Source organism: Jaculus jaculus, chromosome 6 (assembly GCF_020740685.1).
Source record: "Jaculus jaculus isolate mJacJac1 chromosome 6, mJacJac1.mat.Y.cur, whole genome shotgun sequence".
NCBI lineage: Eukaryota > Metazoa > Chordata > Mammalia > Rodentia > Dipodidae > Jaculus > Jaculus jaculus.
The window spans coordinates 39,645,012-39,668,773 of NC_059107.1; the positions used below are offsets into that span (position 1 = coordinate 39,645,012).

The following is a 23,762-nucleotide window of genomic DNA, read 5'->3' on the forward strand; positions in this document are numbered from 1 at the left end:
CAGATAGGGAGAATGAAGCTTAGCGAGCCGGAGTCCCTGAGGCTCACACAGTCCGGAGGTGACTGCTAGGACCTGAATAGTGGCTAGTCTGACTCCAGGGCCTGAGGGCATGGTGCTGGTCCCCAGGGCAGGGAGCTGTCTGAGGTGCTGGCCTGTGGTGGAGCCCTGGGCCTTGGTCTGGGCTTTACTGGGGAAATGGAAGAACACTGACTCAGGGGTCTCCTGGTCTGCTCCCCACCCGCCAGCCATTCATGTAGCTACTGCCCCTTCTTCAGTCATCGCTGCAGTCCTCATAGCTATGTGCACGCACCCATCCATCCACCCGCCTTCTGTCCATCTCTTCACGTACCTGCTTGCCTGCCATCCACCTGTCACCTGTCAGCGTACTGCCAGTCTCCCCATCTGCCCATCAATCCATCTCTCAGCACACCAACCCCCTCCGCCACCAGCCACCCCCACAACTCTCCATGATCTGCCCACCAGCTTGCCCATCCGTCTCTTCATCAGTTCTTCCCACACCAGTGCAAGTATCCATCCACTGACCCACCTCCTCATCCATCTGTTCCCCCATATGACCCACTCCTCTAACTGCCTACTCACTCATCCACTCATCTACCCATCCCCCATCCACCCCTATGGCCATCTGCTCACGCACCCATCCGTCCTTCCACCACTCACCCAGCTGCTTATCTGCCCATCCACTCGCCTGTCTGCCTGCCTGCTCATTTCCTCTCTATGCATCCATCCACCTACCCACCCATCTACTCAAACGTTTAGTCATCCACCTCTTCACTCATAAACCCACACATCACCCATTCACCAATCCAGTCAACCGCACCGCCTCCCCATCCATTCGCTTGTCCGCTCACCCTCCTGCCCAGCCGTTTGTTTTTCTGTAAATCTGTCCACACGCTCAACCCACCAATCTTTACATCCACTCCCTCCATCAAAATACCCACCAACCCATTCACATACATACACACACACACACCTACACCTACCTGTCCATCTGTACATCCATCCACCCAACCCATCTGTCCATCCATCTATCCACTCACTTAACCATCTGTTTATCCCATTTTATCCATCTTACTTGTCCATCTACCCATGCATCTGTCCACCCAACCACCCGTCCAGTCATGTGTCCCCATCCATCCATCTATGCACCCACTCACCTATCCATCTACCTGCCAGTCACCTGTTTTCCCACTCTTAGCCTTGGTCTTAGGCAGGACATGGGATTCGACTGTGCAGTTTCAGGAGGAAGGGAATCCCAGGTTTGGGTAATGATATGAACAAAGAGGGGTTGTGAACCTGAGAGACTCTTCTAGGTTTTCAAAGATTGGGTGCTTAGGGGACAACAGAAGAAGATGAGTTACGAGAGGTACATAGGAAAGATGGTGATGGGCTTTGTAAGTGACCTTTGGGGATTTTCCATTTCAACCAGGGTGCCAGGAGTAAGTTGTGAGGGAGTTTGGAGGTTTCTATCTTGAAAGTCTTAGATACATGCCCATATGTCTGCTAAGACTTGGTCGTTAGTGGCAGAAAATGTGGTCCAAGTTAACTCAAGCTTAGCTCATTGCAGAGTCTATCTTTTCATTTAGTTTCAGTTGTGGCTAGTTCATGTGCCCAGCAACTGTGGCTCTGCCCCTGTTTCTCCATCCCTTGCTCGACTTTTTTTTGAGTGGAGTTGGCTGCACCTTCCAGAGCCTCCTCCTGAGGACAGGATGGCTTCAGGGACCCTTGCTCATTGTTAAGTCATTTTATGCCTTATGCAGTGGGACACAGAGAGGCTTGTTGCTGTCTCCCATGTTGGGTCTGGTGGGTTGTGAATGGCCTGAGCATCACTGCAAAGGTGGGGGGGGGGAAGGACTTACTGTGCTGAGGTGGACCCTGGCAGGAAGGGGGTGTGATCAGTGACCACCCAGCATGCCCTGTAGAAGCTTGGCATTTGATGGAGGTAGGATGGAGGGGGCAGAAGGGAGCCACTTTTGAGCAGGGTGAGGGTGAACAGCAGAGGTTCTCCGGTAGGCAGGTCAGTGAGCTAGCTGCTGCGTGACGGTGGGCGGCGACTTGGCATTCCACAGGGTGGAGGTCAAGGGTCCACTGCCGTGGTCTCATTGAGAGCCAGGTATGGGGCACTGAGCTCAGCCTTGGCCTTGGCAGGCTCTTCTCACCGCTCCACCCTGGGAGCACTTCCTTTTTTCAGGGTAGTAACTGTGGGGAGGGAAAGATTGGGGCTCCTGTGCCAAAGCCAACATTTTCTTTTGTCAAAGTTTGATTAAGAAGCATGGATATCAAACTGTGGCTTTCCACCTGCTTATGCTGGTAATGAGATTATTGACTGGGTAAAAGTATAGTTCAAGCCCTTACCCTAGACATAAGGGGAGTTTTCGTCTTCTCTTTCTTAGGGAGGAGTAGGAAGGGAGGGCCAGAAACTCAGCTGCTCCATTTAAAGTGTTATTTTTCCAGCATTCTTATAAGCGCAACCTGTTGAAGAAAATCTCCAGTGACCAGCTAGCACGTAATGAGCATGGGCACAAGCATCCTAAGTTCCATGGGGGAGAGGCTGGGTCATCCTGCTTTTTGTTTTAGTGTTTTATTTTTCAATACTTTAAAAATATTTATTTATTTATTTATGTATATACAGAGAGAGGAGAGATAGATAGATAGATAGATAGATAGATAGATAGATAGATAGATAGATAGAAAATGAAGAATGAGAATGGGCACACCAGGGCCTCTAGCCACTGTAAACAAACTCCAGATGCATGTCCACTTTGTGTACCTGACTTTACATAGGTACTGAGGAATTGAACCCAGGTTGTTAGGCTTTGTAGGCAAGTGCCTTAACCACTGAGCCATCTCTCCAGCCCTGGTTTTTCTTTTTCTTTTTTTTAATTTTTTTGGTTTATTTTTATTTATTTATTTGAGAGCAACAGACAGAGAAAGAGGCAGAGAGAGAGAATGGGTGTGCCAGGGCTTCCAGCCACTGCAGACGAATTCCAGATGCACGTGCCCCCTTTTGCATCTGGCTAATGTGGGTCCTGGGGAATTGAGCCTTGAACCGGACTCCTTAGCCTTCACAGGCAAGCACTTAACCACTAAGCCATCTCTCTAGCCCCTGGTTTTCCTTTTTAAAGACATGGTGTATTACTGTGTATCTCAAGATCCTGGGCTCCAGTGATCTTCCACCTCAGTCTCCCAAGTAACTGAGAACACAGGCATGTGCCACCTTACCTGACTGGGACACAGCTTGGAGCCCAGGCCTGGCTGTGGACTCAGCCTCTCTCTCCTCCTCCTACAGGATCCCGTGTTCAGCCTGTCCTGTTCTTCCTAGCCTGCCCTTTGCCTGAGCTCTGTGCTCCAGAAGACCCCCAGATCCCTCTCCAAGCTTTTGCTGGACCCTTCACTCTGCAGCTAGGCTTGACTCATGGCCAGTCCCTCCATCCGGCATCCAATTAGACCGCAGGAAGTGAGGGAAATAGGCCTTTCAGATAGAAGCCAAGCTCAGTCACTCGGCTGTCGATCATCCGTGGCTTTCAATTCCCTTCCCTCTTGGCCACCTGCCAGCGTCCTCTTTCTAAGCAAGCAAGCAATCGCCTTTAACCACTGGGCCATCTCTCTAGCCTGCTGCCCTCTTTCTTGTGTTGCGTTTTCCTGAACTACTTCTTTGGTTTTCTTTTCTCAAGCATCTCTTATTGTGAACACACACACACACACACACACCCACCCACCATTGTGCTTCAGTGTCAGCCTAGCATAGTGTGGCAGAGCCAACTCCTGGAGCACCACTGCCTTTGTGAATCAAGAGGACAGGGCTGTCACTGGAAGGCCGTGTGGCTCCTCTCATCCTTCTCCCAGGGGGACCTGGTCACCGCCTCCTTCACCTGTATTCTCTGTATGATGCTGTTTAAGTTTCCCTGGTTGGGTTTCCTATGACAGAGATCTCCCTCAGTCTTCTGGGAAAGAGGTGGCTGCAGTGTTTGTATGTCTGTACACACACATGTGTGCACATGCATGTGGGAATCAAGTGTCTTTTTTAGTTGCTCACTACCTTTTCTTTTAGTTTTCTCAAGGTAGGGTCTCGCTGTAGCCCAGGCTAACGTGGAATTCCTATGGAGTCTCATGGCAGCCTCAAACTCATGGCAGTCCTCCTACCTCTGCCTCCTGAGTGCTGGGACTAAAGGCGTGCGCCACCACGTCCAGCACTACCTTTATGGCTAGACTAGCTGGCCAGCAAGTGCCAGGAATCCTTCTGTCTCTGTCTCCCCAGGGCTGGAACTATAAGTGCATGCTACCATGTCTGGCTTTTCACACGGGTGCTGGGAATAGAATTCGGGTCCTCCTGCTTGCACAGGGAAGCATTTTATCCCTTGAGCCATTCTCAACGCCTGTAGTTCCTTCTTGAATTTCAGGCATGTCATCACTCAGCAGTCCTAACTTCTGTCTTTTCTATTCCTCATGTGCCAGCCAAAGTGTTAAGCTGGTTCCTGCCTTGGGGCCTTTGCACATGCTCTTTGCCTGGTGTATTCTGCAGACCTTCACATAGCTGCACTTTTGCCTGGTGGGTCTCAGCTGACATCATTTCTCAGGCCCGCTTTGACCTCTTTTGCCAGGGAAGTGTCCAGTCGCTTTCTGTCTCAGTGCTCAGATTGTCTTATTACTTTGTTCCTTATCTTTTCTTGTGAGGTTAGGACTTTTCTTTCATCGTATTTCTCCTCCTCTCCTTCTTTTTCCTCTTCTCTTCTTCCTCCTCCTCCTTCTTTTGCAGGGAGATAGCCTCACTTTATAACCCTGACTAGCTTTGAACTCATGATTTTCCTGCGGCCGCCTTCTAGGTGTTGGAAAGACAGATGTGAACCAGAGGGTGGGATTTCCATTGATCTTGTGCACAGGTCCATCCCACACTGGCCCTGGGGGCTGGCAGGGGCTGGTGATTGATGAATAGTTGAAGGACTCATGCAATTCAGACCAGGGCTCATGTCCCTGTGCCTCCCTTTTCTGGTGTGTGACCTGCAGCAGATCATTTACCTCAACTGAGTCTCAGTTTCCTTATCAGTGGATTATAGTTAAAGACAATAAACATCCCTGGAAATTCACAGTCTGGTGTTGGCTCTGAGGAAGTGATATTAAATGGAATTTAATCAACAGCTAAAATCCTAATGTATAGCTTGTGCCAAAAAAAAAAAAACATTGTGTTTCCCACTGAACTCGATGACCTGCCCTTATCAGACAAGGCTCACTGTGTCACTGTGTAATTTCCCTCTTGGCCTTGGCTGCCAGGAAGCTTACTACTAAAGGAAGGTTTTAGGAGCAGCCTTTATTTCCTGCCAGGTCCTCAGTGCTTTCTTCCCTGCCCTATAACCTGTTACTCACTTTTGGCTTTGGAGTACATGTGTCATTATTAAACCTGTTTTTGCCTCTGTATGTGCACCTGTGATTTTTGTATGCGTGTCTGTGTGGTTATGTGTGTAGATGTGTACTTTTGTGTATGTGTGTTAGACATAGTCCTGTCCAGGCCCCAGTTCCCTCTCACCTGGTCTCACCTGGAGGCAACTGCTCCAGCCGGCAGGTGTTGGCTGCTGATGGCACAAACCTGTGTCCACTCCAGCTGCTGGCTATCACCTGGCAGGTGTCCCTCTCCCTGTGCTCCCTGATCTTTGGGGTGATGGGATGATCCCCTGGGATCCTCCTCATGCAGGGCTGCTATGGGGTAGGCAGGCTCCAGGTGAGACCTGGCTTTACTCGTCCTGTCTCTTCTCTCCCTTCTTCCCAGAGCTCTGCTCTGCCGAGTCACATGCCCACATCCCCATCCCAGGCACTGGCTGACCAGAGACAGGGGTCACCCCCGTAGGTCTCATGAAACTGTGGTTGCAACTCACTGTCTGGATTTTGATTGAACTGGCATACTGACAACGATTAGACCATGTGGCTACACATGGTAGCCACTGGAAAGAGGGTAAGAACTCCCAGTGCCCTCCATGTCTAGAAAAGGCGGGTCCTAACACTGGACCCCAGTTGCTCAGATGATCCTGGGGCTGCAGGAGGGGAAAACACGACCTCCTCTGGCTTCTTTCCTCTGTGGTGATGGAGAGTCCAGGCTGCTGGCCAAGAACCGGGAAGCTCCTGGACACCCACCGAGAGTGCAAGTGAGGCAGAGTTAGCCCCAAGACATCAGTCAGTGTGGAATGCATGCTAGTGCTCAGCGCCCCCATGGGTGGGTCTGGCGTGCAAAGGGACTCTCTCTGCTGCTGGCGAGTGCTACCCTTTGGCTGGGCCTGGGGGAGGGAAAGGCAGCCTTGAGGGTGGAGCCCAGGGCCAGGTGGAACACATGACTCATGCTTCTGACTGAAGCATCTAGAATGACTCCTGTGTTTACTTCCCAGTGGTCATCCCAGCTGTTTGGAAGTCCAGTGTTTTGCTTTTGCTGCCTGTTGTTTAAAAGACATTCCCTCCAAGTGTTTGAAAGGAGTTAGGGTCATACAGTGCCAGGACCTTATCAGGACTCCTCTTGTGCAGGGACCTTGGGATTTCAGGTACACAGCAGATGAACATGTCCTAAACATCTCATAGGGCATGCTTATATAAAACAAGTGGGTGCTGGAAAGATGGCTTAGTGGTTAAGGCGCTTGCCTGCCAAGCGTAAGGACTCATGTTCTACTCTCCAGGTCCCACGTAAGCCAGATGCACAAGGTGACAAAAGTGCGTAAGGTTGTACATGCACACTAGGTGGCACATGCGTCTGGAGTTCGATTACAGTGGCTAGAGGCCCTGGCACACCAGTTCTCTCCCTCTCTCTCTCATTAAAAAAAAAAAAAAAAGGCCAGTTTGTTGGGCTTGCCTCAAAGGCAAAAACAAAAACCAAGAAACAAAACCAGGTGTTCATCATGTATATGAAATCTCAGTGTGACTGAATGCCCCATGTTTTTGTATACTAGACCTAACGAGCCTTTTCCTGGCAGAATCAGAGGTTATCAGAGAACTGGAGAAGGAAAGAACTTTTCTTACCATGTGGTATGATGTCAGATGCAAAAGGAACCCCCTTGTTTATAGTTTTGTTTCTCATGGCTCAATTATCTACAGCCAACCATAGTTCCAGATATTAAGTAGAAAATTCCAGGAATAAACAGATTATAGGTTTAGACTGTGTGCCATTTGCTATGGTGAAATTTTGGGGCCCTCCCATTTGGGACCAGAGCCACCTCTCTCTGTCTGACAGCTTTGCATTGTGTTAACTACCCACCCTTTAGTTGCTCAGTACACTTGGCAGAATCAAGGGGAACGAGAGTAGTGACAGTGGCAAGCTGGATATGGGCGGGGGATGAGTGGTGGGGCCAGAGGTGGCACTTAGGCTGGACCAGGACGGCCCTTAAAGGACAGGATTTTAGGACATCACACCCTCACCTCACCTGTGTCAGCCATGGGATTTAATGCTTGCCCATCCATCCAATTAGCTCTCTCTCTCTCTCTCTCTCCCTCTTTCTATTTTTTTTTTTCCAAGCTAGGGTTTCACTCTAGTCCAGGCTGATCTGAAATTCATTTTGTAGTCTCAGGGTGGCCTTGAACTCATGGCGATCCTCCTACCTCTGTCTCCTGAGTGCTGGTATTAAAGGCGTGCACCACCATGCCCGGCTCCAATAGGTTCTCTGTTGAGCGTGCAACCTGTCCAGGTATAGGTGGATTTCTGCTCTAAGCCCAGGCTGACTGGCTGGGACACCTGGTGTATGGGTGTTCAGTAACAGTGGCCCAAATTCTAAAGTATCCCCCTAGATCCACTGAGAAGGTCAGACATTTTTTTCTCTCTGTGGAACTGGCAGCAGTGTTTTTGGGGGTCTTTGGATGGGTAAGATACCTCTCTCATGTTGGCAGCCATGTAAGGGTGGGAAGAGACACTTTTTATATTTTATTACCAACTTTACTTTTAATCTTGGAAGCACACTTTTCAAAATACCTTTTTATTTTTATTTTTCTAAGATCCATGTTCGTTCACATGGGCTCCTGGGCTACACGTAGTCTACATGGACTTTAGGGTTCCACGTGGTGAAAGCCTCTTCCACTTTACCTTCTCTTCCTTAACCCCTAGATTTCTCCCCTCCTCACATCTTTGTAACATCTGAATAAAATGTGGCATTTTATTTTATTTTTGTTGTTTCGATTTTTTGAGGTAGGGTCTCACTCTAGCCCAGGCTGACCTGGAATTCACTATGGAGTCACAGGGTGGCCTCGAACTCATGGCGATCCTCCTACCTCTGCCTCCCGAGTGCTGAGATTAAAGGCATGCACCACCACACCTGGCTTATTTTTATTTTTTTATTAGAGAGAGAGGGAGAGAGAGAATTGGCATGCCAGGTCCTCAGCCACTGCAATCGAACTGCAGACACTTTTGCTGCCTAGTGGGCATGTGCGACCATGCCTTTGTGTGTCTGGCTCACGTGGGATCTGGAGAGTCGAACGTGGGTCCTTAGGCTTTGCAGTCAAGTGCTTTAACGGCCTAGCCATCTCTCTAGCCCAAATGTGGCATTAAAAAAAATCATTTTCTTGAATCTGGAATTGCCAATTCTTTGGTTAGTTTGTGGATATGAACTCAGGGCTTGGGTTTCCAGAGAGCTCCCCAGAACCCAAATTTCCCACCTCTTACAGATATGCCAGAGAGAAGCTGTGAAATGCTCCTTGGAGGGAAGTTCTCAATGGAGGGGAGAGGTTGCGAATTGAGAATGATGGTCTATAATAAGGACAAAACATGAGAACATAGTCTATAGGACTCAGAGCCATCTGTGGCTTCAGTCATAGGAACACTTTCCCTGGGGGTAAGGGGGTGCTGCTGAGAACTACTGTAAGGTGGTCTGAGCTCTCACCAGGGAAGGCCCCCATTTTCACCATGGTGGAGCTAGTGAGATTTTCCTGAAGCCACCTTGAACTTCCAGTGTGCTGCAAGCCCAGAGTCCGTTTCCTTCTGGGCGCCCTTTTATGGACCACTGCAAAGGTTAAGTTGTCAGTCGCTCACTGGAGGGGCTCAGACTGTGGAGGGAAGGGGGACAATGAAGCCATAGAGCTTGAGTTCAGTGGCAGGAGGGAAACAGGGATCTAAGCAATATCGCGAGACACCTGTGACTGGCATGCTCGAGACCTGCCTGCTCCGGCATCCTGCTGAACCGGGTGCCCTGTGTGGAGAACTGTGGAGAGAGGATCTCCCAAAGGGGCCCATAATGCACATGTCCCTTCTGGATGCTACTGTTGAATAGCCCCGTCCATGTTCAAGTTGAAAGCCCTGAGCACATGTGCTGTTTAGTTTTATGGTGCTGTGACATACCTCATATATCCACCTTAAGGGAGAGAAGACTTGTTCTGGCTCGCAGTTCAGAGGTTATCAGTCCATCGTGGCTAGGAAGGTATGACTGGGAAGTGGCTTGGTCACTGGTGGTGAGAGTATAAGGTTACTTGCTTACATATCAGGGGATCAGGAAGCAAGGAGCTCACCCCCAAAATAAAGCTGGCCTGTAGCCATCAAACCTGGTCCCTGAGGAATCAACCCAGAAGAGAGCTGGCCTATAGCCATCAAGTCTGGTCCCTGAGGGATCAACCCAGAAGTAGAGCTGGCCTGTAGCCGTCAAGTCTGGTCCCTGAGGGATCATCCCAGAAGTAGAGCTGCCCTATAGCCGTCAAGTCTGGTCCCTGAGGGATCATCCCAGAAGTAGAGCTGGCCTGTAGCCATCAAACCTGGTCCCTGAGGGATCAGCCCAGATGTAGAGCTGGCCTGGAGCCGTCAAGTCTGGTCCCTGAGGGATCAGCCTAGAAGTAGAGCTGGCCTGGAGCTGTCAAGCCTGGTCCCTGAGAGATCAGCCCAGAAGTAGAGCTGGCCTCAAGTTTGGTCCCTGAGGTCTTATGTCTGCCATTTAGACCCCATGTCCAACATGTTCCGCACACTAGCAGAGCAACACTACCAGCACTGTTTAAATGTTCAGACACATGAACCTGTGGGGCACATTTCACATTCAAACCAAAACAGCGCATAACTTCAGGTGTGAGCCCACTGCCCTCTAACAAATCCTTTGGTGTGGTGTGTTGGATGGCTCACGTCTGTCCTAGCATCTCACCTAAATGCTCACTTTTCTCGACCAAGTCTCTGAACCTCGAACCTCCAGCCAGGCCATTAGGTCTTAGCTCCGATGCCACCTCCTGGGAGAAGCCTTCGCTGGCCACCCCAGAGGAGGAAGGCTCTTCCTGCCCAGATCGTTCCTGGCTCCCTCCCCTCCCCCCCATTTACTGACTGCTTCATGCTGCTGTGAGTGCCTGGCACCACTTCACACTCACTGTCTGCCCTTGGATGGTCAGCTCTGGGAGGATAGTCAGGTGGCTGACAACCCCCTAGCTTCTGGAGGTACCTGGCACAGAGGAGGCCCCTGGCCAGTACAGGCTAACTGTCTGGGCTGGAGCGCTGTGGCCTCAGCTGTCATTCCCTCATTGACCTTGAAGTACAGGATGCTGACAGGCCATGCCCCACTTCTGCTCCCTTGATCTGGACTCAGGGGAAGCCAGGCAGCCCAGAATCCTCTGGAGATTTCCAAGGCTGTCTGTTCTTTGAACCTTTAAAAATTACTGTCTTAAAGTCTGAAATGAGAGCCAGGTGTGGTGGTGCATAAGGGGATCGTTTTGAGTTCTGGGCTGGGTTAAACTATAGTATAAGGCCTGTTTTTAAAAAAATCTATACCCTCTCACACAAAAAGAAACATTTGAGCCAGGCGTGCTGGCTCACACCTTTAATCCCAGCACTCGGGAGGCAGAGGTAGGTGGATGGCTGTGAGTTTGAGCCCGCCCTGAGACTCCATAGTGAATTCCAGGTCAGCCTGAGCTAGAGTGAGACCCTACCACAAAAAAAGAGAAACATTTAAAGTGATAAATGCTTAGGACTAGAGATACCATTTCATTGTTTTCTTAAAAATAAAAACCATAAAGCGTTTGCAATGTTACTTCTATCAGCATCACTAGGGCTTGGGGGAAAAGAGACCCTGTCTGTGACTTCTTGGGAATGTGTCTCCAGGGGCCTGGCCTGACCTCTGAGTTATCACCTATGAGAATATGTGGCTTTTGCAGGAGTGAGGACTGGTGGGAAGGTGGCATTTGAGTAGGTCTGGAGAGATGGCTTAGCGGTTAAGGTGCTTGCCTGCAAAGCCCAAGAACTCCCGTTCTAATCTCTGGGTCTCACATAAGCCAGATGCACAGTGATGCAACCACACAGTGTTTCCCATGCACACAAGGGGCACACATGTCTGGAGTTCGTTTGTAGCAGCTGAAAGCCCTGAGGCACTCATCCTCTCTCTTTCTTTCTCTCAAGTAAAAAAGAGAGCCGGGCATGGCGGCATATGCCTTTAGCAGAGGTAGGAGGATCTCTGTAAGTTCAAGGCCACCCTGGGACTACATAGTGAATTCCAGGTCAGCTTGGGCTAGAGTGAAACCCGACCTCGAAAAAACAAACAAACAATAAAAATACCAGGTGTGGTGGCACATGCCTTTAATTCCAGCACCCAGGAGACAGAGGTAGGAGGATCCATGTGAGTTTGAGATAGCCTGGGACTACAGAGTGAGTTCAGATCAGAGCCTGGGCTAGAATGAGATTCTGCCTCAGAGAGAGAGAGAGAGGGAGCGAGCGAGCGCTCTTTTGCTGAACCCCTTCCAGCACCAGGCACAGTGAGGACTGCCAGCCTGTCCTTGCTGGCGATGGAAGCCGGACGGGATTTGGCACTGCAGGGAAAGACAAGGACAGGAGAGGGACATGGCTGGGGTGGGCATGTGGCCGGGCGGATGGGAGGTAGAGCTTTCTGGGGGAGTACTGACAGGACTCAGGGCTTCGGGGTGCCAGAGATAGAAGGTGTACGGGGCACCTGGCACTGGGGGAAGGTGGCAGGAGTGTCTTCGGCTGACATTACAGCCCCGGGGTCTCGTGAGATGGTTCTGAGCCCTGGAGTTTGAGGGCTGAGGCTGTAGTGTATGTGGGGGCTGGGCAGTTGTGTGAAAGCCTGGGAAGGGTCTGTCTCTGCCCAGCAACCCTTTCACTCCACCCAACCCCTCCCCCTCCAGTAACTGTGGCTGGGAGCCCAGCCAAATGTTTGGAGGAGAAATTGTTTTGGGGGTCGTATGTATACACATGGGCAAGACTGTGTGAGCAAGACCCACCGTGGGTATATCCGGCATGTGGGTGTGGCTGGCCGAGCCTGTAATCATGCATGGAGCGCGGGGAGGCAGGGGGAGGCCACGTTGCTGGATGTGAGGGTGACTGAGTGTGTGGTTGTACGTGCATGCCTTCGTGTGTATGTAGGAGATGGTGGGTGTGAGATCAGTTTGCTGATCAAGGAGGCTCAAGTGTCCCTGAGCAAACAGATGTGTAGTCACATTGGTGACCCTGCGTCAACATCTGTTGGCTTACCTGTCTGTGGATCATCCTTGCATGTGGTGTTCATGAGTGTCTGAGCATGTGTGAACATGTGAAGCCGGGCATGCCTGGGGGCAGAGGGCGGTGCTGTGCCCTGCATGTGCACATGTTAGAGTTCCTCACCCTGTCCAAGCGCATGCCCTGATGTGACAGGATTCTCCTCTGTCCCCTCAGGGCCTCTCGGGATTATGGCACTGCTCCAGGATTCTGCAGGAGCATGGCTGGCACTACTCTTGGCTGTGGCACTGGCCCCGAGGCCTGGCGTGGCAGTGCCCTGGCAGGATTGCACGGGTGTGGAGTGCTCACCTCTGGAGAACTGCATCGAAGAGGCGCTGGAGCCTGGCGCCTGCTGCGCCACGTGTGTGCGGCAGGGCTGTGCCTGCGAAGGCTACCAGTACTACGACTGCGTGCAGGGGGGCTTTGTGGATGGCCGGGTGCCTGCTGGCCAGTCATACTTTGTGGACTTTGGCAGTACTGAGTGCTCCTGTCCGCCAGGTGGCGGCAAGATCAGCTGCCAGTTCATGTTGTGCCCTGAGCTGCCACCTAACTGCATCGAGGCTGTGGTGGTGGCTGACAGCTGCCCTCAGTGTGGCCAGGTGGGCTGTGTCCACACTGGCCGTAAATATGCCGCCGGCCACACCATCCACCTTTCGCCCTGCCAGGCTTGCCACTGTCCTGATGTTGGGGGTGAGCTCATCTGCTACCAGCTCCCTGGTTGCCACGGGAACTTCTCAGATGCTGAGGAGGGTGACCCAGAGCGGCAGTATGAAGACCCCTACAGCTATGACCAGGAGGTGGCCGAGGCCGAAGCTGCTGAGACCCTCAGGGGTGAGGCCCAGGCAGGTGTGGGGGGTCCTCCAGCCGCTCTGGGAGGTGGGAATCAGCCTCCGTCTTCCATCCGGGCAACTCATGGGCCAGCAGCTCTCCCCAGGCCCACAGCAGCTGCTGCCCTGGGTCCTCCAGCCCCCGTGCAAGCTAAAGCCAGGAGAGTCACGGAGGACGTTGAAGAGGAAGGCGAGGATGTGGCGGAGGAGCCGATGGTAACTGAGCAGCCGGCAACAAGTGGTCCCACGGGGCTGGACAGGCCACCCACCACAGCCCCAGCCAGACTTGGCCTACCTATCCTGGAAAAGGAAGCTGAAGCCAAGGCAGGGCCTGAGGAGAACCTTATTCCTGAAGCCCAGGCCACAGCTCGAAGCATGGGACAGGAGGGTGCTATACCCCTGCCCAGGTCAGGCCCTGTGGGTTTCATCCCACTGAGGACCACAGCTAGCTCTCCCGAGGACCCTGTTGAGTCCAGCAGCAGCCCCACACTATCCATGCCGCTGTTTGACGAAGCCCAGGCCTCCCCCACCTCAGAGCTGTCTGAGGAGAAGCCTGAGCACCCACAGGTGATGCCCCGCTCCCGAGCCGAAGAGGACACGGACCCCAACTCTGTGCATTCTATTCCCAGAGGCAGCCCTGAAGGTAAGGCTTTTATTTATTTATTTATTTTTATTTATTTATTTATTTTTTTGGTCACCTGGCAGTGCCATTAAGCAGGGGAAGCAGCTGTCACTGCTTTTTGTGCAGATGCACAAAAAAAAAAAAAGGCCTGAGGCGATGAGCCAGGGTGGCATGGGGGGTGAGGTACCTTGTTCTAGAAGGTGCTGGGCTCCCTAGCAGACTCTGATGGAGGGTCTGGAAGGTGTCCCTCATCATGCTGGGGTCACATCAGGCCTACTCCTGCTGGGGTCCAGGGGTGTCTCAGCAGGAAACGCAAGGCTCTGTAGACCTGAGGTGGCTGCCCATGCACACCGTCTCACGGAGGACCCGCCTGGCCGCAAGCCCTGGCTCTACAGTGCTTGCAAGAGGGGACGTAGTCTCCTGTGGAGGTCCCAACTCTGCTGCTCCTTCCAAAACGTTAGCACGTCAGCCCCCACCTCCCCACAACCTGCAGTGCTTCACCCCTCATGTAGAGTCGAAGTCAGCCTCCCCTCCGTGGTCACAGCTCTGCCTGGTGGTTTTCCAGTCCTCCTCTCCCGTCCACTCTCCTCCCGCCATTTTTATGGACCTCCCTGCTAAGTAGCTTCCTGCCCCCAGGGCCTTTGCATTTGACACTACCTCTTCCTGAGATGCACTCCCAAGGGTCCAGGAAGCTCACTCCTTCCCTCTATGTGCAGGACACCTCCTTGGAGGTTGTCTTCCATGCCACCCACCTTCCTTTTTTTTCTTTTTTTTTTTTTCTGAGGTAGGGTCTCACTCTAGCCCAGGCTGACCTGGAATTCACTATGGAGTATCAGGGTGGCTCGAACTCACGGTGATCCTCCTACCTCTGCCTCCCGAGTGCTGGTATTAAAGGTGTGCACCACCACGCCCGGCCCCACTTTCCTTTTTTATCCTGTTTTAATTACTCTTAGCAAGATCTGACATTCTACTATGTGATTACTTGGGTATTTGCTGATCGTTTTTCTGTCAGTTAGCCCCATGAGGTGACCATACCTGAGCTGAGCTCATGACCTCCAGTATGTCCTCAATATGTTGGGTGATTAAGAGAATCAGTCCATCTCCCCTGTTAGTCATCCGCCTTCACCCTAGTTCCCTCACCATCCCCTGAGCCATCTCCCCTCTCTTCAGAGCATCTGCTCACACTGTTTCCACATAGCTCAGACCTTGTCCAGGAAGCCTTGACTGGATCTTTGAGTCTTACCTCTGACCACCTCTCCCCCAGCTCCATTTTCCTTTCTCCTCTCCTCCAAGGGTCCCTGGGGAAGTTGCATGGCACCTATGGCAGGAACCATGTCTTGTTAATTCTCTTGCCATTTACCATTCAGTCTATTCACGTTTATTTATGTGGCATCTGTGAGCAAGCCCCTTTGGCCCTGGGAAGGCAGGAGTGGACCAGGTGACACTGGGCTATGGGCCATGGCTTTTACAAGAGAGCTCTGGGATGTCCAGGGTGTAGTCACCTCCCATTGGGCTGCCCAAAGCTGTGTGGCCTCAGGCAGTTGCTCAGCCAGCTGCCTGTTTGTTCCCTGTGGGTGCTCGTGGCTACGTGTGGGGTCTGCAAACGGGCAGCAACGATGCTTTTCAGGACTCATCTCCAAAACCTGCTTCAGCCCACTTCCACCAAGTAGCACAGCACAGAAGTCTTCTCGGGAGCCCTGTAAGGAGCCAGGCTCCCCTGCTTGGGACTTGATCCCTGCTGGAGAGGGCCAGTGACCACATGGGACTGGAGCAGTGGGCCCTACCAGCTCTCCACCCAGCCTTGAGCTTGGGAGTGCCAGGGCTGGGGATGGTCTGATGAAACCCACATGTGGATGCAGACGAGTGGGCATTCAGCCGCTGGGGATTCCAAAATCGATGCAGGCCTGTCCTCCTGAGCCTCTAGTTTGGTGGCTCTTCTCTGCCCTGGGCTTTCTCAGCTGCATTTGGGGCGTGTGTGACTTTGATGTTGGCTGCTGAAGGCCGAGCATGAACAAGTGTCCCTCATAGCTGGAGGCCGCCCTGGCACGGGCCCAGCACATGCAAAGGCCCAGAGATTAGTCAACAGTGTCTTGCTTGCAGCTGCCATTTGTTCAGGGAGAGGAAAGTAAGGGGAGTCATGGAGGGATGGACTTAAATGGGCCCCAGGGTCCAGTCTGGCCAGGATCACAGCCACTGTCCCCCTCAATCTTTTGCCCTTCTACCCATCCCGGGCCCACTTTCAGTACAACTTCATGGTCTCTGACTTCGTGATCCATGGAACTTGGGAAACAGGCCCAGCCTTTTGTGCCTCAGTTTCTCAGAAGCCAGGCTTCAGGGTGTTTTTGAGAATGAAATGAGTGAATTCATGAAGTGCTTTGTCCAGAAGTGTTAGAGATATTATCTACCACCCGTTCTTCACTACCCATCTTCTGCGGGCATTGCTGGTCCTCTCTGTGCCAGGGATTGTGCTGGTGAGCCAGGCAGGCTCTGCCCTGCCCCTTTTAGGGGCCTAAAGCAGAAAAAGACATAGCCTGGGGTGTGCAGCTGGGAAGAATGGGTGACAGTGAGACTTACAGTGGGGTTTGGTGGCCTGCTGAGCACCTATCTGGAGGGAAGTTTTGTGTGTGTGTGCGCGCGTGTGTGTGCGTGCGTGCGTGCGTGTGTGTGTGTGTGTGTGTGTGTGTGTGTGTGTTGTGTTGGGGGAAGGAGGCTTGGATGGGGCAAAGCTTGGGAGGTGTTAAGCTTCGGCTTGCTGAGTCTTTGGTCTGCTGAGAAGCTGGCAAAGGGCCGGAAATGACCCCCCAGCCCTGTTGCCATGGCTACCCTGGGGCCCTGAGAAGGAGGTTTCCATCTATCGCCCCAGGCCTGACTAGGGCGGGGGTCCTGCCTGGGAGCCGGAGCCATGCCAGGGATCCCGGCTGCCTCAGCTGGGCTGTCCCTGCCTCTGAGCATGTCCAGATGTGGCCTAATGGAAGCCACATGCCCATCTCCTTAGGCCGGGGGAAGGGGCCTGGCGTCTTCTGTGGCTCAGGAGCTGGTATGGTGGAGGGAGCGGGGATCTCTAGGAGCAGGAGGAGGTCCTGACCTGGAGGAGGCCCCAGGAAAGCCTGGCAGGACAAGGGCCCTTCCTCAGAGCCCCTGTCACCACAGTCTGCAGGGCAGGTGTTTCTGAACATGGGGACACTCAAGTTCAAATGGCAGTTTCTACCCACTGTCAGCACCATCTTCCAGGCACTGTGAAAGAACCCAGGGGTTATTGAGTTCTTTCATCCCCCCCAAACAGTCTACTGGGCTAGAGGGCTCAGGTCACCAGTCTACAGACATGTGGGAAGGGAGTGGTTAGAACTGAGTTTCTTTTGCATTCTGCATTCTACATCCCTTGAGAGTCACTTCTGAGTGCCTACTCTCCTGGCCTGGGGTAAATGCTGAGTCTATAGTGTTAAGTCAAGCCTAGCCCAGCTTATCTCTGGGAGTGCTCAAGAGCTGGGTAGTCACATGTGTGAAGATACCAGTGGTGATGAGGCATCAGTGCTCTTCACACCTGCCTGGAGAGTGTGACTCCTTATGGGAATCAGGGAAGGCTTCCTGGAGGAGGTGACGTCTGCGTTGTAGTGTGGTGGCTGTTAAGGAATAGTGAGAAGAGAAGCTCCAGTCAGACAGAACGGCTTGCGCAGAGGCCCTGCAGCCAGTGGTAATGAAACTAGATGGAGAAGAGGCCCTTTGGCTGGTATGAGAAAGCATTAGGGGAGGGAACAGAAGCCAGACCCAGGGCAACAAGAGTAGAGTGAAGCTTTGAGCCTAGCAAAAGGTCTGCTGGCCCATGCCTGCCATCCTAGCTACTCAGGCTCAGGCAGCAGGATTGCAAGTTCAAGGCCAACCGGACAACTTAGTTAAACCCTGTCTTGAAATAAAATGTTTTATAAGAGTGGCTGAGGGTGTAGCTCAGTCATAGAGTGGAAGGCTCTGGGTTCAATCTTCAGTAAGCTCCTCCCCACAAAAAAAGATTTGGGGGCAGGAGAGATGGCTTAGCGGTTAAGCGCTTGCCTGTGAAGCCTAAGGACCCCGGTTCAAGGCTTGATTAATCATACCCACGTTAGCCAGATGAACAGGGGGCGCATGCGTCTGGAGTTTGTTGGCAGTGGCTGCAGGCCCTGGCGTGCCCATTCTTCCCCCCCCCTTTCTCTCTCTCTCTCTGTGCCACTTTCTCTCTGTGTGGCTTTCAAATAAATAAATAAAAATAACTCCCCCCAAAAAGATTTGGGTCTGCCAAGGTTTTAAATGGGTGTGGGGGGTCTCAGGACTCCCTGGAGACAGCTCAGTGCTTCAGCGCAGCTGTGCCTTGGAGTGGGTAGGAATGACTGTTCTGAACACCCTGCCTTTGCTTATTGTTCCCTCCGCACTGTGGCCTCCACGGGGATGGTGTCAGCCTGTCCCTCAGCATCTCTTCTCAATGGCAGCCCATGAAGCGTTGGGTCCGTTAGGTCCATTGCTCTGCAGCGCCTGGCCTTCGGTGGAGGCCTCCACCTCGCCAGCGTACGTGGGCCAGGAGGCTGCTGGACCCTCCAGCCAGGCTTTCCACGCTTCAAGCTGAGTCACGCTGGGGAGGAGCCCTGGTCTCTCCTTGGGGAACAAATTCCCACCCCTGGCCTCCTGGCTCAGGCAGGGGAGTCCTTCCTGCTTCTGGAAGATGTGGGGAGTCATCTCAGGGTTACTGATAGGACCAGACAAGGTGTCAGCTAGCACGGGAGGGCCGCTTGGGGCTGTACAAGGCTTGCTGGGTTCGGGTGTGTGCCAAGCGTGTGTGCCAAAGGTGCACTTGTGATTTTGTTTGAACAAATTGGTGTCGCTTTTTTCTCTGCTCGCCAGAAGCTGTTTCTTAGGGTAACAGAGCCAAGGGTCAGGCCTGCTGGGGTTGGGCTGGGGTGCTCAGCTGCTCACTTCCTGCCCCTCCCATGTGTTTGTCATTACAGTTGAGTCCAGATGTGCAGCTGCGTGTTCCTCCCCGTCCATCCCTCCACGGTGCTCCCCTTCCAGCCGCGTGTTCCTCCCCGTCTGTCCCACACGGTGCTCCCCTTCCAGCTGCGTGTTCCTCCCCGTCCGTCCCACACTGTGCTCCCCGTCCAGCTGCGTGTTCCTCCCCGTCCGTCCCACACTGTGCTCCCCTTCCAGCTGCGTGTTCCTCCCCGTCCGTCCCACACGGTGCTCCCCTTCCAGCTGCGTGTTCCTCCCCGTCCGTCCCACAATGTGCTCCCCGTCCAGCTGCGTGTTCCTCCCCGTCCGTCCCACACGGTGCTCCCCTTCCAGCTGCGTGTTCCTCCCCGTCCGTCCCACATTGTGCTCCCCTTCCAGCTGCGTGTTCCTACCCGTCCGTCCCACACGGTGCTCCCCTTCCAGCCGCGTGTTCCTCCCCGTCTGTCCCACACGGTGCTCCCCTTCCAGCTGCATGCGCCTTCCTAGCTGCCCCCTGACTGTGCTTCCCATCTGCCATGTGCTCCCCTTGCCTGTTTTCTCATGCTGAACTCCTTTTTCAGCCAAATGAGACCATAAATGCCTGGTCCTGAGTCCTTTCTTATATTGTGCAGTCTGGCTATGACATGACACCCCATTATCAAGGGAGGTGTATGGTCCTCAACTATGTCTGCACAGGGTGGGGTGTGGATTGCATGCTAGATTCTGGCTTCATTCCTGCCCGTGTATGGATTCAGTCAGCCTCTTGACTCTTCCCAGGAAGGGGAATACCCTACTAAGCCCATTTTGTAGATGAGACGACTGAGGCCCAGGGAAGCAGGGAACTGTCCGAGGTCCTGAGGTCAACAGAGCAGTGATAAACACTAACCACCTACTTGGTTCTTTGCCCTGACACCTTCCAGACTCGCATGCCATTTTCCTAACTGCCCATCTTCACTGTGTCAGCAGATGTATTTTCATTACCCACGCAGGAGCGCCGGGACTGTTTCACGTCCCTGGCTCTGTGAGGGCAGAGTGGGGCTGGCACAGGGCTGGCAGGCTGCAGGCAGGGTTGTCTTCAGATAGAGAAAGAGTGGGTGCAGGAAGCCTGATGTCTGCAAGTGCATGTACATGGTCCCAGTATGTAAATACTGGCTGTTAATTCACAGACCATAAAGCACCAGCATAGCTTGCAGTGAGTAAAGTCTTGCTGCCACTAGAGTCACAGTGACCACTTGTCCTTCAGGCTGCTGGAGACTGATGGGATGGGCACGTTTTAGTGGAAGAGGGGTGGGGAGTTGGACAGGTCAATACCTGGTCAAGGCATAGGCATGTAGGTCTGGTGTGGCTACCATCTCCAGAATGTAGGTGAACATAGTGGGAAGGGGCTAGTGGAGGCACTGGAAATGTGGTCTGGAATAGACCCAGCCTGCCCTGTGGCTTCTCACTGACTTGGCTCATAGCCCCAAATGACTCGCCAAGCCTATCTGTCTACTTGCCCTGGTAGAGCTGCATCTGATGGATGCTCTCAGAACCCTGCTGATTTTGTTTTCCTTAAATATTTTAAAAATTATTTATTTATTTATCTGGTTTTTTTTTTTGAGGTAGGGTCTCTACCTACCTAGCCCAGGCTGACCTGGAATTCACTATGGAGACTCAGGGTGGCCTTGACCTCACAGAGATCCTCCTACCTCTGCCTCCCGAGTGCTGGGGTTAAAGTCGTGTGCCACCACACTCAGCAAAATTTATTTATTTATTATTTGATGGAGACAGCAAGAGAGAGAGAGAATAGGAACGGGCATGCCAGAGCTTCCTGCCACTGCAGATGAACTCCAGAAGCATGTGTCCCTTTGTGCATCTAGCTTTATGTGGGAACTGGGGAATCTAAGCTGGGCTATCAGGCTTTGCAAGCAAGTGCCTTTATCCACTGAGCAATCTCTGTAGGGCCCCTGCTGACTCTTATCCAAGCAGGATTTCTGAGGCGACAGCTCCCAGCCCAGCGCTGTCCCCAGGGGCTTTGCAGCAGTTGTGCTGGATGGCACCAGTACCCGACTTCCTGGCTGTCTCTGAAAGGAAAACCCAATTCCAGTCTTTTCCAGTGTGATATATCTATTATTCTTTTTTTTCACACTTTTTTTCTTTTTTTTTTTTTAAAGTTTTTTTCTAGGTAGGATCTCACTGTAGCCCAGAGTGACCTGGAATTCACTATGTCATTGCAGGATGGACAAGAACTGACAGCGATCTTCCTACCTCTACCTCCCGTGTGCTAGGTTTAAAGGTGTGTGCCACTATGACCAGCTGTCTAATAGTATTCATAAAATTGTGAATTATTAATGTTTAGAAAAGTATGATTGGCCAGGCATGATGGTTCACACCTTTAACCCTAACACTCGAGAGGCCAGGGTAGGAGGCTTGCTGTGAATCCAAGGGCAGCCTGAGACAAATATAGTGAATTCTAGGTCAGCCTGGGCTATAGCAAGACCATACCTCAACGCCCCCCCAAGTATCATTGGAGCTGGGGAGACAAGACCTGAGTTAAATCCCCAGCACTGACATAAATTCAGAGTGGTGCATGCTTACATTCCCAGTGTTGGGGAGGCAGAGAGAGGAGGACCCCTGGGGCTCACTGGCCAGCCAGTGTAGCCAATTAGGTGAGTTCCCAGGGCCTGTGAGAGACCCTATCTCCAAAAGAGTTAGATAGCGTACCTTAGGAATGACACCTGAGGTCCTCTGGCCTCTACCTGTCCATGCATACACATACGCATGAGCATATGATAGACCAGGAGTACAGTCAGTTTGCCTAGTGTATTTAAAACCATGGGTCATCCCCAGTTCTGCAAGAATAAAGAAGTATGGTTACATCTCTCTCATAGTAAGCACTGGCTTGTCAAACCAAAATTGCCTTTTAGTGAAACATCTCTTATTCACTGGTATGTGTGATGAATTGTGATTGCGTTGAACTAAAAAGAAAGAAAAATAAAATACAATTGCATAATAAGATTCACCTATAAATAATGCTCACAAGAGTGTCCCAAGAACCAGAATTCCATCAACTTTCAGCCTGAGCAGAAACAATCTTAAGTGGCTGTAGTTTCTTAAGTGGTGCAAGTGAATCCCTATTGCTTTCCGAGGAGGGCCAGTACACAGGCCATGGTATCTGTAAGCGGCCACTGCCCTGAGTCAGAGCTAAGATTATCATAGATCTGTGCACTTCCCCGGACCAGGGCAGCTGCGGTAGCTTCGTGGCTTTTCTCTTTCACTGGGTCTGCTGCTCAGTGGCATGTGAACAATCATTTCGTTAGAATTCTGGTGACAGAAGCTCCTGGCACTCTCCCTGTGTGCTGTTGGAGCCCACCATGGAGTCCCATCAGGGCTGGAATAGCCACTGCTCCACCTCATTCCAGGGCCATCTGGAATTCCACCCACAGTGGGACAGACCCCAAACAGGGCTGTTTGAGGAGCCATTATTTATTGTTCATTTCTATCTCCTGTTTGATAGATTCATGTGCATGCACATGCTCTTGCATGAACTTTTTTTTTTTTTTGCATGAACTTTTTTTTTGGGGGGGGATAGGGTCTTACTGTAGCCCAGGCTGACATGGGATTCACTGTGTAGTCTCAAGTGGCCTCAAACTCACTACAATCCTCCTACCTCTGTCTCACAAGTGCTAAGATTAAAGCTGTGCATGCCTGGCACTTTTTTTTTTTTTTTTTTTGTAGTAGGGTCTCACTGTAGTCCAGGCTGACATGGAATACACTCTGTACACTCTAGTCCCAGGCTGGCCTTTACTGCGTGGCAATCCTCCTGTCTCTCCCTCCTGAGTGCTGGGATTGAAGGCATGCACCACCACACCTGGCTGTGCATGAACTTTTCTTGGGAAAAGTGAAATCTATTCACCCCAGATAAGGAACCAACACAGACCAAAGAATCCATTCTACCCCAGTCTCACGTGGTGTGCCCATGAGGTTATCTGAGGTTCCTTATAGGAGCTTAGGAAACTTATGGGTGGTGATCACCAAAGAAGAGAGTTTCCCAATAATTGTTGACCACTGATCTATCCCAGAGAGGAGTAGGGCTTATGCCCCACTTCTATGAAGGAATATTAGGGGTTCCATTCTCATGAGGGTGCCATGCAGGTAATCACAGCTGCTCTGATTTCATGAGGGCCATGGCCATGCCATGCCAGGAGGGCAGCATTCTGTATATAACACTTACACATCCAGCATCTCTCAGTATCTCCAGGGAATTGGCTCTAGGACTCCCCTTGGATGCCATCATTCAAGGATGCTTAAGCTCCTTATGTATAAAATAGCGGTGTTTGCATAAAACCAATGCTCTTCCTACTTGAAATCACCTGTAGTTTATTACAAATAATGCAAATGCCATGTAATAATGTTTGTTACACTGTTGTCTAGGGAGCAATGATAAGAAAAAGATCTGTACATGTTTAGTATGGACAGTTTTTTTCCCCCCAAATATCATGTTGGTTGAGTCGGTGGCTAGAAGGGCCAACTGTGTACACATGTGTACGTGCGCTGGAAACATTTCCATCTAGGCCCTGTATCTTCAAACTCTAAAAATAAAGACATTTGCCTGCATCATTACCACATACTACAACTCTAACCTAACCCGGTTCCCTAATGTCGTCCAATTCTCAGACCACTTTCCTATTTTTCTAACTCCCTCCGAAGTGGATCATGGAGTTTGTTCTGTAAAAGAAGCATCTGATGAAGGAAGGTTAGATAGCTTTTGGTTTATACCCCTCGAGCGTCTTTTTTGAACGTTTCCGCTGAAGCACACTAGACCTCAAGTGTCTTTTAATCTAGCACAATGAAACAAACAGTCCTCTTAAGCTTCCCATTAGAGTGCCGAGCAGACAGTGAAGCTGCCCAGCTTAGAGGAGCAGTCATTAGGTCACACCTGGCAGTACTGGCCTCT

At 51.7% G+C, this 23,762-nt stretch overlaps 1 protein-coding gene across 2 annotated transcripts in view; it reads left to right on the plus strand.

The window, feature by feature from the left end:
- Positions 1–23,762, plus strand: part of Fbln2 (fibulin 2) — a 74,894-nt gene that overhangs the window by 10,022 nt on the left and 41,110 nt on the right. For both annotated transcript variants that reach the window (XM_045152450.1, XM_045152451.1), the window contains exon 2: positions 12,605–13,897. In XM_045152450.1, the coding sequence (XP_045008385.1) occupies positions 12,619–13,897 (1,279 nt within the window). In that variant the 5' untranslated portion in view covers positions 12,605–12,618. The remainder of the gene's footprint in view (positions 1–12,604; positions 13,898–23,762) is intronic.